General features: G+C 36.4%; 1 protein-coding gene across 2 annotated transcripts in view; it reads left to right on the forward strand.

The window, feature by feature from the left end:
* The window catches only part of ZNF277 (zinc finger protein 277), a 127,205-nt gene that overhangs the window by 44,964 nt on the left and 64,052 nt on the right, over positions 1–18,189 (forward strand). The window contains exons 2-4 of one of the 2 annotated variants that reach the window (XM_036897353.2): positions 9,962–10,163; positions 17,718–17,806; positions 18,038–18,120. In XM_036897353.2, the coding sequence (XP_036753248.1) occupies positions 9,962–10,163; positions 17,718–17,806; positions 18,038–18,120 (374 nt within the window). The remainder of the gene's footprint in view (positions 1–9,961; positions 10,164–17,717; positions 17,807–18,037; positions 18,121–18,189) is intronic. The other variant, XM_057504675.1, reaches the window with a different exon arrangement.

The raw sequence follows: 18,189 nt of genomic DNA on the forward strand, positions 1-18,189 counted from the left end.
ATTGATTCTCATTTGCATGACATTTAGGTTGTAGAATTCTATTACCTCACTTTATAGGTGATGTTGTAATATAGTTTTCATAGCTTTTTGCTTTTGTTAAATTAGCTCCTTAAATTTTTAAGCGTGGGTTGATTGGGTTTAAGGGTTGAATGTGTTTTTAACCATTTCATACCTGAGGAGTCTGCAAACCTCCCAGCCGCAAAGGCATATACTGATCAGACACAGCCTCCTCAGCAGTCTCCAAGTGGTAGTAAGAGTGTGTGACAAGGCTGGTAAATCTGTCCCCCCATATTCTTCCACTCTTAGTAGGAGTAATCTTTTAAATGGCCTCACATCTTCCTATGCTGATAGACAGTGACTGCAATGGGATATGGGGGGGACTTGATAATATGGGTGAATGTAGTAACCACAATGTTAATCATGTGAAACCTTCAAAAGAGTGACACCTTAATAAAATTAATTAATTAATTAATTAATTAAAAAAATAAATAAATTGTAACCCTCAATAATTAACAAAATGAATTCTTAGTCCGGGGTAATTACATACGAGTCTTACATTCTTACTGTTAGCTTCAGAGATTGCTTGTAGTTAAAAAGAATTAGACACAGTCTTTTTCCATTTTCTAAGTGCATATGCAGGGGCATGCTGTTAGAAATAAAAAAAAAACTGACTTGTTTAGGAAGCAGAAGGCCATATTTTTAGTGTAAGAGAAAAGTACCCTCAAGAGTTAGAAATAAAGTTACCTTTTTGGAGTTTAATTTTCAGGATAAAACCAACACATAATAAAGGAGATTGACTAGTCATTGGAGTCCTATAGAAAGATATGTCTGTCAAATCAAAAGCTTAGAGAACAAGCCTGAAAATATTCAAGCTTGGTAAAATACTTAAGAGAGCTTTAATCAAAAAAATTACACAAGTATCAAGGAAATGTTTACTTTGGAAACTAGGAGTTTGTTTATAGTGTTTTCCAAATTAAAACAGCAAAACAAAACAAGACCCTGTCCATCTTGATATTCTAACTTTAATGATGATTATCAGTTAATCAGATTACAGAGTGTGATAAGAGTAGCAACTAACCCAAATAGATCTGGGTTGAGTGTATCACAAAATTATTGCTTCCCTTCAACCCCCGCCAGAATATAGTAGTGGTGTAATGGCAGTGTACAAAGCAAGTTGTGGTGAGTTCCTTAAAGGGCAGGTGATATGTGCATGCTCTGCAGTTCCCTCCAATAGAATGCTGAGAATTTTTTCATCAGTTATTTGTTAATGTGGGTTTTTCTTCTCTCATTTGACTTGAGGACAGAAACTCAGAGGCTTCTTATTTTTCCTTCAAAGCACCAGCAGTCTTTGTCTATTTGGCAGTAGTGATACATTGAGAAGTCTAGGGTTGTCTGTTTTAGCATGAGGAGATAGACAGAACCTCGCCTACGTAAAGTATGATTTGTGGATAGGTGGACTGCCATCAACAGGGAACTTAGACTACAGAATTTCAAGCCTCTCTACTTCCTAGATCTACTTTGTTAGTCATATCCTCCAAGACGCACACACTGAGATGGGATTTAAGGTACAAGAGATTTGCTGGGGAGAACACCAAAAGAGGGGGAAAAGGAGGCTGGTGGAGGAGGTTGCAGTGTAGGTCTGGCCCTGTGAGGAAAAGAGGGATGGAAGGAGGGCTGATAAGAACCCCAGACTGCAGCATGGGTCTAAGTTCATGGCAAGCCAGTGGGGAGTCCTCCAGCCAGTATCACATGCAGTGAAGCTCTCTCTGTCTCATAAGAATGAGTCTGCCTTACTATTTCTTCTGTCTCCAATCATTTACTGAGAACAGCCTGTGAAAAGCTTGGCTGGTGCAAGTGGGATTTCAGAGCCCAGCTCCTGAGGCTATCTTTCAATTATGCTTATAGCAGCAAGAGATTTGACAGGCACATTTCTCTGGGTACCACACCTAGGGAATCAGGATCTGCATTTTAACAAAATCTCCAGGTGATTAAATGCACATTAAACTTTGGGAAGCACACTCCTAGAATAATAATTTGACATTTAGTGGATCTCACCAGCATCCGTAAAATTGTTCATAATCAGCATCAGATCTCTGTAAAAACTCAGCTTTCTTAGGATGGTATTTTTTACAGTTCATTTGAATGAAATTGCTGTTCAAAGTGAGAACTAAAGCAGGTAATTTCTTGTTAATTTGTAACAAATATGTGAAGCAGTTTGGTCAGAAGCAGAACTTCCAAGAAGCTTTGCCTGTTTGCTGAAAGGAGCTACATGTAATTTACTTTCTTTTGCCTTTTAGAGATCAGGGTCCCTATAGGAAAGAATTATTTATTTCTGCATCTGTTGTCTTTTTACCATGTGGTAAGACATAGATAATGAGTCTTAAGATGACAGCTGAGAATAAACAACCTATTATACAAATATTACTGAGTTCCCTCTGCTGACCCAGTGCTTAGTATTGGAGGGGCTTTCTTTAGGACAGAGAATACTATCAAGTAAGCTTTGCCACAAGGCTTTGTCACCTAATTTATGGACTTTGCTATGAGTTTGAGATACCAACAGTCTTCCATATGATCAGGATACCCATGATCATTCTCTGAACCACTGATTCCCAGGCTTCAGTCTAGGAAGTACTACTTGGTAAAAATTACATTTCCTCAGTCTACAATAAGGCTTGGGAATCAGTACTTTTAAAATAAGCCCTCCAGAGGAATACTTCCAAACTCATTCTGTGAAGCCAGCATCACTCTAATACCAAAAACAGGCAAAGACACCACAAAAAAAGAAAAATGCAGACCAATATCCCTGATGAACATAAATAGAAAAATACACAACAAAATATTAGCAAACTGAATTCAAAAATACATCAAGAAGATCATACTCCATGATCAAGTGGGATTCATCCCATGGATGCAAGGAAGGTACAAGATTCGAAAATCCATCAACATCATCCACCACATCAACAAAAAGAAGGACAAAAACCACGTGATCATCTCCATAGATGCTGAAAAAGCATTCAACAAAATTCAATATCCATTCATGATAAAAACTCTCGACGAAATGGGTATAGAGGGAAAGTACCTCAACATAATGAAGGCCATATATGACAAACACAGCTAACATCATACTTAACAGTGAGAAGCTGAAAGCTTTTCCTCTAAGATCAGGAACAAGACAAGGATGCCCACTCTCCCTACTTTTATTCAACATATTACTGGAGGTCCTAGCCACAGCAATCAGAAAGCACAAAGAAGTGAAAGGCATCCAGATTGGTAATGAAGTCAAACTGTCACTCTTTGCAGATGACATGATATTGTACATAAAAAACCCTAAAGAATCCACTCCAAAACTATTGGAACTAATATCTGAATTCAGCAAAGTTGCAGGATACAAAATTAATACACAGAAATCTGTTGCATTCCTATACACTAACTAACAAGCAGAAAGAGAAATCAGGAAAACAATTCCATTCACAATTGCATCAAAAAGATTAAAATACCTAGGAATAAACCTAACCAAGGAAGTGAAAGACCTACACTGTGAAAACTACAAGACACTCCTAAGAGAAATTAAAGAGGACACTAATAAATGGAAATTCTTCCCATACTCTTGGCTAGGAAGAAATAATATTGTCAAAATGGCCATCCTGCCTAAAGCAATCTACAGATTCTATGCAATCCTTATCAGAATACCAACAGCATTCTTCAATGAACTGGAACAATTCATATGGAACCAAAAAAGACCCTGAATAGCCAAAGAAATCCTGAGAAGGAAGAATAAAGCAGGGAGGATCTTGCTTCCCAACTTCAAGCTCTACTACAAAGCCACAGTAATCAAAACAATTTGGTATTGGCACAAGAACAGACCCATAGACCAGTGGAACAGAATAGAGAGACCAGATATAAACCCAAGCATATATGGTCAATCAATATATGATAAAAGAGCCATGGATATACAGCGGAGAAATGACAGCCTCTTTAACAGCTGGTGTTAGCAAAACTGGACAGCTACATGTAAGAATGAAACTGGGTTACTGTCTAACTCCATACACAAAGTAAACTCGAAAAGAATCAAAGACCTGAATGTAAGTCATGAAACCATAAAACTCTTAGAAGAAAACATAGGCAAAACTCTCTTCAATATAAACATGAACTTCTTCATGAACATATCTCCCCAGGCAAGGGAAACAAAAGCAAAAATGAACAAGTGGGACTATATCAAACTAAAAAGCTTCTGTACAGCAAAGGACACCATCAGTATAACAAAAAGGCATCCTACAGTGTGGGAGAATATATTCATAAATATATATGTCCCTGGGGAGGAACATATCCAACAAGGGGTTGACATCCAAAATATACTAAGAGCTCACACACCTCAACAAACAAAAAGCAAATAACCCAATTAAAAAATAGGCAGAAGATCTGGACACTTCTCCAAAGAACAAATTCATATGGCCAACGGGCATATGAAAAGATGCTCCACATCGCTAATCAGAGAAATGCAAATTAAAACCACAATGAGATATCACCTCACACCAGTAAGGATGGCCACCATTCCAAAGACAAACAACAACAAATGTTGGCAAGGATGTGGAGAAAGGGAAACCCTCCTACACTGCTGGTGGGAATGTAAATTACTTCAACCATTGTGGAAAGCAATATGGAGGTTCCCCAAAAAACTAAAACTAGAAATATCACTTGACTCAGGAATTCCACTCCTAGGAATTTACACTAAGAAAACAGGATCATAGATTCAAAAAGACATATGCACCCCTTGCTTTTCACAGCACTGTTTACAATAGTCAAGATATGGAAGCAACCTAAGTGTCCATCAGTAGATGAATGGATGAAGAATATGTGGTACATATACACAATGGAATATTATTCAGCCATAAGAACAAAACAAATCCTACCATTTGCAACAACATAGATGGAGCTATAGGGCCTTATGCTCAGTGAAATAATCCAGGCAGAGAAAGACAAGTATCAAATGATTTCACTCATCTGTGGAGTATAAGAACAAAAAAAAAAAACTGAAGGGACAAAACGGCAGCAGACACACAGAACCCAAGAATGGACTAACAGTTACCAAAGGGAAAGGGACTGGGGAGGATGGGTGAGAAGGGAGGGATTAGGGCCATTACAATTAGCACACATAATGTGGTGGGGTGGGGCACTGGGAAGGCAGTATAGCACAGAGAAGACAAGTAGTGATTCTATGTAGCATCTTACTATGCTGATGGACAGTGACTGTAATGGGTTATGTGGTGGGGACTTGATAATGGGGGGAATCTAGCAACCACAGTGTTGTTCATGTAAGTGTATATGAATGATACCAAAATAAAACAAATAAAAAATAAAAATGTAAGACAATGGCAAATATATATATAACCCTTCCAGAGGAAAAAAGTCAAACACACTTGAAACAACTGCTGTAGAGTAAAACATATACTGAGGAGTCAGGTCTCTCCCACAGAAATATCCTCTGGTAAACTGGTATAATTTACTCAGCATTACAAATGCCAGTTGCTCCTATTTACTGGAGAATATCTTTACATGAAAAATAAAGAATGTAAAATCCCTAACTTATTGTAATATAACTTTTATTAACTCAGTAATGCTTATTACCTTAGAATTCATTATATTTTTTACATTATTTATTAATTATCAGTGGGCCTGTTACACCAAGGCCTACAGCACTAAAGATGTAGTTATAAATGTAGTAGATCTACTTTCAATCCTGAGCAGAGAAAGTTCCCCTAAAGGCAGACAGCCACAGGTGCTCCCTGATATAGGACTCACTTAGAAACTGAGTTAAAGGTGTAATTCCAGCTGTAAGTACTCTAGTCCATTATGTATTCTTTGATTTCTTCATTCAAACAAAAACTTAACAAGTACCATCTGTATTTCAGACACTGTATATTCTATACCAGAGATATGAAAATATGTAAGATAGTCTTTGACTTTGAGGAGTTCACAGACCATGCTAGTGACAGAGATATATATGTAAATAGTTACTTAGAGATTTTGCTATTGTTGGGCTGCTGTGGGGATGTGGAGTGGGTCAAGCCCACAGAAAATCCAGCTGGAGCAGGGTACCTGGCAAATGAAAAGAGTAGCAGAAATGCACCACATGAGACAACAGTCCCTGCTGCCCTTGTCCACCAGCCATGTCAAGAATGTATAATTCCTGAGCAGTTCAGCTGGGCTCATCTAAAACCTAACTCATTGTCCAACCCCCTCACACAACAAAAAACCTGCTTCTCTACATGCATTCCTAGATTGGTGACTGGCACCTCCATTCATACAGTCACCCCAGCCAGAAACTAGGAGGCGTCCTAGTCTGCTCCTTCACTCTCTATGTGGCCAACCAATAATCAGGAACTGTTACAATTTCTCTAGCCTCTCTTCTGTTCCTCTTTTCTAAGCCCTGCTATATGTCGCTACCTCAAACAAGCCCTCAAATTTGGACATCTAGAGTTTTCTCCCAACTGATGTGTCTCCCCATCTTGAGACTTGCCTCCTTTCAGGCTATCCTTTCCATATCAGTTTAAAACATAGGAGTGGCCCTACTTAGAGGAAAAGTTCTTAACTCCTTAGTGTCATGTATAGGTAAAGAGTGCTAAAGCTTAAGCCAACCTGCTTGGATTCAAATTCTGCCTCCACCAATCACTAAATGTCTAGGGCCAATCACTTAGCCACTCAGTGCCTCAGTTTACTCAACTGTAAAATAGGGATAGAAATGGAATCTATCAGAGGGTTATTATGTGGGTTAATTGAATTAATAGTGTACATATAAAGTGCTTACCAGTGTCTGGCACAGAATAAACACACAATGGTGGCAGTGGTCATGGTGGGATACCATACAGTGTACATGCCAGGTAAATAAAGACAACTGGGATTCACCTTGCCTTGCAGAGACTAATAATCTGAAGGGGTGATAGAGAGATAAACAAATTACTTCTTTTGTTCAATGCTGTTAGAAATTTGAGCATGATATTAAATGGTTAGGTAGCCAGAAAAACTAAAATCTTGTCTAAAAATATGCTATTAAAAATCTTAATTTTCTGGAGTATATAGTAACTCAAGTATCCAAGCACAACTTGGCACCTTCCAAACCACAAGTTCCTCATACATAAAAATTGCATATTCACAGTTTCTGTTTCTGCATACCCTTTGCAGTGATGACAGGCAGTTGGGCTCTAGTATGTGTGAACATTTGCATCCATTCTCTTAGGAATGATTTGAAAAAAGAGAAACTGGACATTGAACAGACAAAGGGGAAGACAAATGAACTGCAGAAGAGTAGTGGGGTGTTTGTAGTAAAGCAATCAGAAATAATAAACACAATGATAGAGATAAACTTTACCCAGTAATTTTTAGAGGATGTGTGCTACTGAGATTGAATTAAGAGTCGCAGTGGAAGTAGTATCAGGGAGACTACAGAATACTTGCAGAATACATACATATAAATTCAAAACAGCATTGAATATAAAGATTAGAGAAGAAACACAGAGCTGGGGAAATGACTTTTGGTACTGGGAACAGAATAATGTAGTACAGTTGACCCTTGAACAATGTGGGGTTAGGGGCACTAATCACCCAACCACAGAAAAATCACATAGAATTTTTGACTTCCCAAAAACTAAATTACTAATAACCTACTGTTGACAAGAAATCTTACCAGTAACAAACTGTCAATTAACATAAATTTGGTATGTATATGAATTATATATTCTTACAGTAAAGTAAGCTTAAGAAAAGAAAATGTTATTAAGAAAAATCGTAAGAAAGAAAAAACTCATTTACAGTACTGTACAGTATTTATTGAAAAAAATCCACAAGTAGACCCTTCTAGTTCAAACCCATGTTGTTAAAGGGTCAGCTGTATTTGAATTTAGACTCAGCTTAGTATGTTTAGGCCACTTACAAACACTATTACTGTGAAAAATTGTTTAACTTTTTAAATCTTAGTTCTCTATTCTGGAAGATGGGGGTTATAATGGTAACCAAATAAGGTAGTTGGGATTACTGAGAAGGTGCCCTGAAGCACTTTGCTGGTGACTTATAAATAGCAAAGTAATGTTGGTTCTTGCTGATGGTGATGCTTATTAATATATTTGTTTCCTGCATTAAGCAAAATGAATATACAGGTATGTCATTCAAATTTGGGGAGAAGGGTATAATACAACACTTGTTATTCCATACACAGCAAGTAATAATTACTAATGTTACCTTTACTTAGAATATATGCTGCCTTTTTTTGTCCTAGTCTAGTGAATATAAAAAAATTTTTTCACAAGTATAGTACTTTATCTGTTTTCCCAAATCCTGTTTTTCACAAACGGGTTTAAGTTCCTACAGAATTTACCCTACAACTAAAGAATATGATCTACAACTGAAGAAATATAGAATTCCAGAACTTGTTGATTCTATTACCTAATAAATAAAATAATTGGTAACTAATTATGTTAATAGTGCTTTAAAGTGCTTATATATTTGAAATATTCTCCCTCTTGTCATGTATACCCTGTTTCTACCCTTTCTGATATTGAGTAACTCTATGAAACTACGCTAACATTTTGATTTAGCACACTTTCCTATGAGCAGAGAATTGTGAGTGATGTATTAAAGTACATGTCCCATGGGATGGCCTTTCCTCTCCAGCTGTTAGGGGACTCCCCTGACTGTGCTCCCATAAACCTTGTCCATTCTCTGTCTCTATTTATCCTTTTAATTTATTTGTACCTTCAAACAAATTGTAAGCACGTTAGCCTAGATGGTAAAGAACATGTTAAGCAATGTGGAGCAGGAAAAACCAGCACTCACTAGATGCTGAGCTGATTTTTATTGAGTAATGAACACTGCCCCTTACATCACTTATCCAGGTCTTAGGCCATGGTCAGCAGTATACCAGTAACTGATTCAATGAATTACTCAGTTAGGAAGGCCTTTAAAAATTAGCTGAAGATAAAAGTAAATAAAATTTAGCAGGAGAATTAGCAGTAACCTAATTCCAAAACTATTGTCTGTGAAATAACTGTCTTTCTTTCTGAAGAAGGTTCCCTGCCCTTCCTTAAAGGGTGAAAGCCTTACCCTAGTTGCCTGATTACTAACTGCTCAAGAGCCTGCATAAGGTGGCAGGTACAGCCTTCTACCCTGAAAGACTAAAGAGGACTACTGACACAAGGGGCAGTAATTTGAGGCCCTGAATTCAGAGGTATAGACCTTACACACCTCATCTCTTAAAGATCCTATATGTGTTGTTAGGAAAAGGAATAGTATAAACAGGAAACACATTTACTATGTATGTCTAGAAATTGAGTATCCATCTCTTTGTTCACAAGAACTTAAATCATGACACATAATTGTATAATAAGCAAATGATAGATGTGAGTCAACATCAGAAATTACCACCACCCAGCACATGCTGTGACAACCCAATGTGATAGCTAACTTCTTTGCACATGAATAGTCAGAAACATGAGAGAGTTTGCAGGTACAACTGTACAGCTTAAAAGATTGGCCTGGTATCATCTGTACCCTCAACATATGCCATTTATGTCCCATAGTGTGATAACTCTCGGCCATAGGTCACAACTGGGTCTTAGAAGCTTAACCCACCGTGTTGTAGCCTTCCCTCTCCAAGTACCCCTGAAATTGCTGCCGTTGGCCAACGTCCAGGAAGAAGGTTTGAGCAGCTGCCCTGACAAATGGGTTCCCCCCATTCAAGCCTGCATGTGGGGAGTTTGAAGTGCTTTGCCACATTCTCTGCCTCTAGGTTGCTGAAGCTATTTAAAATGATGATAAAGTGTCCCCCTCTGGCACTATGTATTTTTCTTCTTAGAGATACATAACTATATTCAGAATCCTTTTAATGCAGGACATGAGAAATCATCCTTCTGAAGAGAGTTCAGTTCATCTTTTCTCTTTTTCTTTTTTTTTTTTTTTTTGGCTCTCCCAGACAGTAAGGATTGTATCCTGGAACCACTTTCCCTGCCAGAAAGTCCACGTGGCCCCACCGTTTCAGAAGTCTCTCCATCTGTTCCTTGTATATTCTGTGAAGAACACTTTCCTATAGGTGAACAAGACAAACTTCTGAAGCACATGGTTATTGAACATAAGATTGTCATAGCTGATGTCAAGTTGGTTGCCGATTTCCAAAGGTAAATTTTGGTTTTGTCGTAAAAGAACTAAATGTATTATTCCTCAGAGAAAGGCATAACTTATGTATAAAATTATTCCTATACAAATATGAAAATTCATTCTTTTTCAGGTCTCTCCTTAGTTTTTTTAAATAAATCTTCATATTCATTTACCTTCTTGAGTGTATACATTGTACTTGAGACTGTCACATACTGTTTCATGTCCTACATAGTCTAGAAAAGACCAGCTTTCCAAAGGGTAGGTAATATTCCCTTTGCCACATTCCATGAGATTGTTGCCATCATTGGTCTCTTTCAGACTGATATTCCTGTGATGTTTCAGGCCATAGGCATTCTTCAAGTCAGTGAGTCCTTGCAGAAAGCCCAGAAAATACTTTGGAGAAAAGCCACTCAAACAGCAGTGTTTGGGAGTAGGGATCCTTAGAGCCTTTCAGGCTAAAAGGGTGTTGTCCAAACAAGTCTCAGCTTAAATGCTGTGATAAGTATGAAAACCAGAAAAAGAATTGAGTCATTCAACAAGCCAAAGGGGATACAAGAGTAGACAGCTGCTAAAGTCAGTGACTGAGGTACTGAGAGGAAGACAAGGAAGATGAAGAGCAGATACAGGTACATGGTTGAGAAACTGCCAACATTGGGCATGAGTTAAATGTAGGAATCTGTCCTGTATAGCCAGGGCCCAAAGTGAGCTAGACTCCAGCTTATGGACACTTGACTTAGAATATACATTCCAACATAAGCAGTTCTTAATTTTTTCCCCAATTCATAATTCGTAGAAGTAACTGTCCAAAAGAGCCTTATTTTAAGCATATGTAGTGGAATAGTTACATTCATGTCATTATTAGTTGAAACTTGGAAACGTTTTCATAAAAACAACGTCATGATAGCTAACTGGCTATATATAGTTACTGGAAGCACACGTTTTGATAAATCTGGTAATTTTGAGATACTCTGCCCTGATTTCCCTGTAAACATTAGAGTAGCCCATGCATTGTAATATCTCTGCATCTAAAGTGTATCTCCTTGACCACATGATTCCACAAGCAATTTCTTGGTAATGATGGGGCTTGCAAAGCAGTAAGCTGTTTTATTAAGAGTGAACTGTGAAACCCGGCAGTCCTAGGGTTGAATGCAGACTTCCTAACCGTGTGGCTTCCAGGAAGCTACTTAACTACTCTAAGCATCGGTTTTCTTATCTATAAAATGTAGTTAACACCAGCCTCCATTATTTGAGTATTGATTGTTGAGTATTATACGAAACAGGTTATTATATAAACTGTATTTAGATAAAACAGGTATTATATAAAACAGGTCATGTATATCGCACCAGCTGGTGCCTGAGACATCTTTTATACCCATTAAATGGTAGCCAAAAAGTTTGTTATATTTTGATTACAAAAGATATATTTGAAATCATAGTTTTCTGCAACTATAGCTTGGGTTTTCAGTAAAAATTTATGCTGGTCTGAAAACTTAATTATCATTTGTGAAATTCAACTTTTGAGAAAATTTCATTTAAGGTTCTAAGTACTCTAAACTTCTAGAGTGCCCGTTTGTTTTTAAGTTGGACTAGCCAGAGTGCCCACACAAGTAATATATGCCACCAACTGGTAGAATAAACTTATTCTTACTTACTTTCAGAGGAAGCACACTATACTTCTCATTCACATTCATTATTCCTTTATTTTCAGTTAAAATATTTGTATGTGTGTGTGTGCGTGTGTGTATTCTGGTAGCTTTCTCATATGTGGTACCTAGTTATATGTAGTGAGATCTGTTGGCTCTGTTTTAGACACTTCTTAGGCTAGAGATCTTTCTAATTCTTTTCTTATTCAAATAACCATTGACAGGTCAGATATTCTTTTTTATTCTTGTATTACCTAGCTTTTCTTTGATGTGAAACCATTCTTCTTATCATATAAATGCAGATTCTCCCACAGGAATTACAGGAAAATTTGGTGATCTACCAGTGATAATTGAGTAATGTTAAGATTTTCTTTCTCTTCTGCTCTTAAAATCTGTGAGGAAGATCTGAATCAGAGTTTGTATTTTATTCTTTGTACATATGTATGATTGTTTAGCAACTGTATTTTTACTAATCAATCTCTTTTAATCATTGACATTACTCTCATCAGTATGTGGGCAGGAAAATCAAATTATTTACTAGGTTTCAGGGCTTAGGAGTCAATAATTAAATGTTGGGATCAATCACTCTTAAACTGTAGTTATATAATAAAGTGGATGCTTTTATTAAAAAGAAAGAGATACATATCTGATATAAGTGCTTTCTAAGTAAAGTGTGTAGTTAACATGTACTTTAAATTTGTGAACCTAAATTTTCCTTGTCAACTGTCCTAATAAAATAAAAGTTTCACCCTCGGAAAGTAAAAATGTTTACTTAATTCAGCTTGACCAGGTATGTATATGAGTCAGCTGTTGCTTTTAAATAACTTTTATGTCCAGTCTCCTTTAAATAATAGCTTCCTACTACTTAGGAGAACTAAAAATTCCTCTCCAAAACAATCAAGCATTGACTATTTGTGATCAGAGTTAAATTGGAATCATCTCAATGTTACATGACTTTTTCCTAACCAGAAAAGCAGTTACTGTGGGGTAGGCAGGGGTGTGTGAAGGGAAGAGTGAGAGTTTCAATTGGCCTAAATTAATTCACCCAGAACTTTATAGGTTAAAAAATTCTCATATGTATATATAAAAGTTCTCAGAAAGGAGGTGTTGCTTCCATGTACAATAAATATTAAAGATGATAAATAAAAATGAGATGGACTTGTTATTTACAAGAATGTGTTATAAATTTTCATGTTAAATATATTTGACATTTTCTTTATTGAAACAAAGTAACAGTAAAACTTTCTCAGTGGGAATAAAACAAAAATAATAATAAAATTATTTCCTTTGAACTATTTAACATTTATACAGAGCTATTTGCTAGCTTTATTCAATAGTTCACATTTTTCAGGAAAATAAATGTTAGCTCCTTAATTCTTGTCCCTTTCTATATTAAATGCCACTCACTTAGTGCTATTTAATTAACAACCATATCTCAAATCTTTATGCCTCTGTCAGTAAGCATACAAGTTACAGTGGGGGGCTGGGCAGGCAAGATATTACTACAAGGATTTTTTGTGAGACAGTTCTGTGAAACATGGTTGAAGTTCTTTAAAAAGAAAAAAATCATTTGCTCACAATCCAGTAATTACTCTTAGAACTTTTAATAAAGTATGACATGATTTAGTAAGAGTTCACACCACATATTATTTCTTGGTTGCCTTTATATATTGAGCAGCTGCAATTGAAGCTTTAAATAAACTAGAGAAGAAGGAAAAAATGAAGGGAAGTTCTAAATAATACCTTAACATTGAAAAATATGTTTTAGTGGTAGGAAAAGAAGCCCCAGGAATCATGCATTAAAGATCTGCTACCTTTAAACTATCTTTCAATTGAGTACGATTTATCTGAATACTTCTACCAACCACAGGCAAATGTATATATTGACACATCTTAATTCTAATTATAAACTAATTATAACTAGTTTATACTTCCAAATTAATTATATAAACTATAATGTTTAGGATACATCTTAAATTTAGATGTCAAATGTATGTTGAATTCAGATCTATTTTATATACAATACAACAAGACATGATAACATAATTTTATATATCTAAGTTGTATGATAATTTATGGTCATATTTTGCTTTTGTAAAATAATATTTTTGTGGATGTTGTCGCCCAATCTTTGGACAGGAAGAGAACACTCAAATCACAACTTGTGCCTGTCGGACTGACCTATTGCCTGCTTTATCCTCCTTCATTAAGAAGCTACCTAACAACAGCTCAGAGATGTTCCTAGAGACAGTATCTGAAAAACACCCTTTCCAAAATTCATGACTACTTGTTCATCAAGCAATAAAATAACTTCTAACCAATATAAAGACTGCCAAGCTGTCTTTAATAGTCTATATAGTCTTTATAGTCTATAGAAGACTATAGCAGTCTTCTTTCCCTTCATCCCATGGGAATCTCTCTCTTAGTATTTGAGGAGGGCATCTGAGGTTCTGCTAGACAGAATCTCCCATGCTTTTAAGGTAGTTGATGTTAGTAATCACTTTCTTTGTGCCTACGACATTGAAGTAAACTGATACAAAATAAGTACATAACCTGAAACTTCTCTTCAAAGGTCAAGGAGACAGTACCCAAACATGGAAGTTCTTGGAGACTAAGAGCCATTGATTGTTGGAATCAGGGCATTGTTACCTCCATAAGGGTACTTATTTGCACATCCTGCATAGTCGAGCAGTTCCAGTTCAACAGCTCCAAACAGTTGGTGTCAACTTTCAATACTTAGGCAGGATGTTAGGAGCAATTCAAGACCAAGAGCTACTATTAGGTTGTATTATGCTTTTTGGGACAGAAAGACATTCCCTCTTCCTTCAGATTTCATTTTTGTAGCTCAGTTTTGCCTTGTTAAAATGCATTATCCTTGGTATCTAAGGGGAAAAAATGTTTCAAGTATCTATTACAATTCTAGACACTTCTTCCTGTGTCTTCCCTTTTCTGCAGTTGTTGTATAGATTGGTCCTCACATGACCCTAGAGGCACTGTGTTGTAGAAGATTTGAGTTTGGATTTGGAGCCAGAAAGACCAAGTTCTGATCCAATTCTGACATTCTAATTATGTGACCTTAGGCAAGTAAGGTCTCAGTAATAGGCACCACTAATGACTGTCATCCTGATCATCACCATCACTTTATGCTGCCACCACCGTGGCCACCTATATGTGGCTTCTGGCACTACTAATATACCTATTTTGACTTACTCATTAAATGTTTGATGAAATATCATTGTTTTTGTTAATTTTTTAGACCAGTATTTCTGTAGTATAAATATAAATTATTCACTATTTTAATCTTAAATAAGTTACTTATTATAACAATAACTACCATATTGAACACCCAGGATGTTAGACACTGCTTTACATGTATTATCCTGTTTATTTATCAACAATTCAGTTTCCAGATGAGTAAACTGAGTTTCACAAAGGCCAAAAACTTTAAATTCGGGTTCATATATCTGAATGCGAAGTGCCTGCTCCTCCGTTCACTACTGCCTGCTGGGCTGCTAGTCAGTTATTAAAACATCAGTTATGAGGGCTTGTCCATAGTCTTCATTTAAAAAGCAAGACTCCTATAGCCCAAGACTATGCAGATAAGAGACTCTTATTGTATTGGTTCTTCATTACAAAATAAGTCAGTAACAATTCAAAGACAGACCAGTAACTTGTCTCAGCTCTTACATGGTCGTCTGCTTCATGTAGTTGCAGACAGATACTTTTCTAAGTCTGTGAACATTTTCCAAAGACAGTCAGCCTGTGTATTCAAGGAGTTATCACTGCCTTGTTAAACTGTAGACTCAGAATGGAACTAATTATTATACAGGGCAGACCACCACTCTCAGTTTCATCCAGAGGGTGTCCCCAAATGGTGTTCAGTGGAATGACAACCAGAGTGACAGACCCCTCCTAACTGTTGTATTCTAGTGGTGGCTGTGAGGGAACTACAGGTAGAACTTGACTCTCTGGTTGTTTTAAGTCAGTTATCCCAGCACCTGTATGAATTCCTGCTGTATGGATTTGGTCATGAGATAGAAGTCTGTGTGTTTCCATTTGGATGGCACTCCATCTTCTATCCCTGCCATCTCTAGTATGGGTTCTCCTATTTTCCTTCATCCCTGTCACCCCTTTGTAATAGGAAATATGCTGAGGAGAGAATAAGAGAAGTGGCTGGGAATGTCATTTGTACTCTCTTAAGTCTTCTCTTGCCTTTTATTTCTGCCCTTTTCTCTCTCTTCCGGGGAGAAAAGAAAGCAACTAGTGGGGTATAGAAAAGAGGAGAGAGACTAAGAGTACCTGTGTAACATTGAGGAGTGGAGGCTGGCCCAGGGTGCCAAGGAAATAATGTTTCAGCCTTTTGTAAGTACTTTCCCTCTTTTCTGTATACTTTGATGGGTCTGATAGGCACTTGCCTTATGCTTCTGATACTTGTACTATGGAAGCCAGTGAGCTAGGCATACGGTCACAGCCATCATTTAGAGTCAAGGTACATCATTTATAGCTTTTATGGCTTGAGACTTAGCTGTAGTCTAAGATACATCACTTTCAGATCTCCTAAGAGAAGGCCTAGCACTATTCTATAAGGAAAAATTTCTCCCCTTACTTACCTGCCCAGGGTGACTGTGATTGTACATGAGAAAAAGAACTAAAATGTATTGTTCTATTTTTATATATTCTTTTACTTTTTTTCCTTGTATATTCTATACTCTGTGTAATTCATATATATTTAAGTTTTATATTAGCTCATGTCACAATTCTCTCTGTCTCTCAGACCTCCCAGCAGATATTTTTTTCCTAATGTATGACTGCCCTTTTTATAGAGCACCATAGAATTGGGAAATTAATATTAAGAAAAGGGGAGGTAAGAATAAAAAAAGAGACAAAATATTGGGACTTGGAGGCTACTTAGAGAACCTTACAGGAATCTTCACATGCTCTTCTACCTCTTTAAAACATTTGTTGTGGACCTGTTATTTGTGCAAAACACTGGTAGGTGCTATATCAACCCACTTAAAATGTCCAAATTTCTATTCTTTTTGTACACTTCATCTATTTCTTCTATTTCTGAGTCTCATCTCTTTCACGGATTTTGGTTCTTGCTGTAAGTTCTTTTTTCATCTATCAGCCGTGTAGCCTGGTAAATTGTCAACTATAGAGTCAACATTTCCAGTTTCTTTCTTGCCATGAAGAAGACCACATTCTCTTCTTGGTACCATTTGATAAATGAGATTGCAATTGCCAATATAAATTTTTCTAGATAATTCAATAGCTTGTTGAATCCTGTCATCTTACTCTCTCTTTCTTCAGATAGTGCAGGTCTGGGTGTTAGGCTTTGATTTAAATTTACCCAGTGTGCTTCTAACTGCTCATTAGATACAAGAATTGTAAGCTTGGCTATTTTCCAAATGCAAAATTTGCTTCATTTCAGATAGAGTATGGTTGTGTGAAAGTTTTCTACCTTACTCTGTAGATAGTGAATTTACACTGACTTCTTGTTGCATTATTATTATGACCTCTGTTCTTTTGATGTAAAAGATATCAACCAACTTTCATTTTATTGGAAAATATGTGATAAAGCCTATTTAATCCTTGTTGTATTTTAAATTCAGATAAACTGAGGTGTGATTTCAGAAAAATTTCATTATCACATAAAAGTAACTCATTTCAACTTTCCCATATGTCTGTTCATTGAATTTGGGGATAGTAAAGTTTAATCATTTCCATGCCTTTAATAGGATAATTTCATATCATTAAATATTTATTTCATATTTCTGCAATGCTCTACTGCCTTACTGCTTACACATTTTCTAGTGGTTTTCCGTCAACGTTTGATTTGTTGCTTTGGGATAATTAAATATTCTTATAAAATCCCATCATTCTAAAGTAGTGTATTGAGTTTTCTCATCATCCTTTTTTTTTTATTCTAAGGTACATTTTATATTGGAGGAAAAGGTTCACTGAACAGCCCGTTACAGACTTTTGTAGTGTGATAAGAATCAATTCCACAGCTCCACTTGGTAAGTGTACATCTTGGCTACCGTCTTTTTTACTACAATCCAAAAATTCAAAGGAATAATATTGCTTTCTTAAATTAGGATTATCTCACTTTCATGATAGCTAAAATTAAATTGCTGTATTTATGTTGTCTAACTTCAATAAAGCTGAAAGAGAACTATTTACCAGAAGAAATCCTTCCGGAAAAAAATGATAAATACTGTTTCTCATTTATTTTCCTAATCTCTCAACAGAGGAACAAGACAATTATTTTCTATTATGTGACGTTTTACCAGAAGATAGAATACTTAGAGAAGAACTTCAGAAACAGAGACTGGTAAGAATTATTTTAAAGGATGAACAGTGTGTTGGAAATGCATACAAAACCATTTTTGTCATTCTTTGT

Source organism: Manis pentadactyla, chromosome 7 (genome assembly GCF_030020395.1).
Source record: "Manis pentadactyla isolate mManPen7 chromosome 7, mManPen7.hap1, whole genome shotgun sequence".
Lineage (NCBI taxonomy): Eukaryota > Metazoa > Chordata > Mammalia > Pholidota > Manidae > Manis > Manis pentadactyla.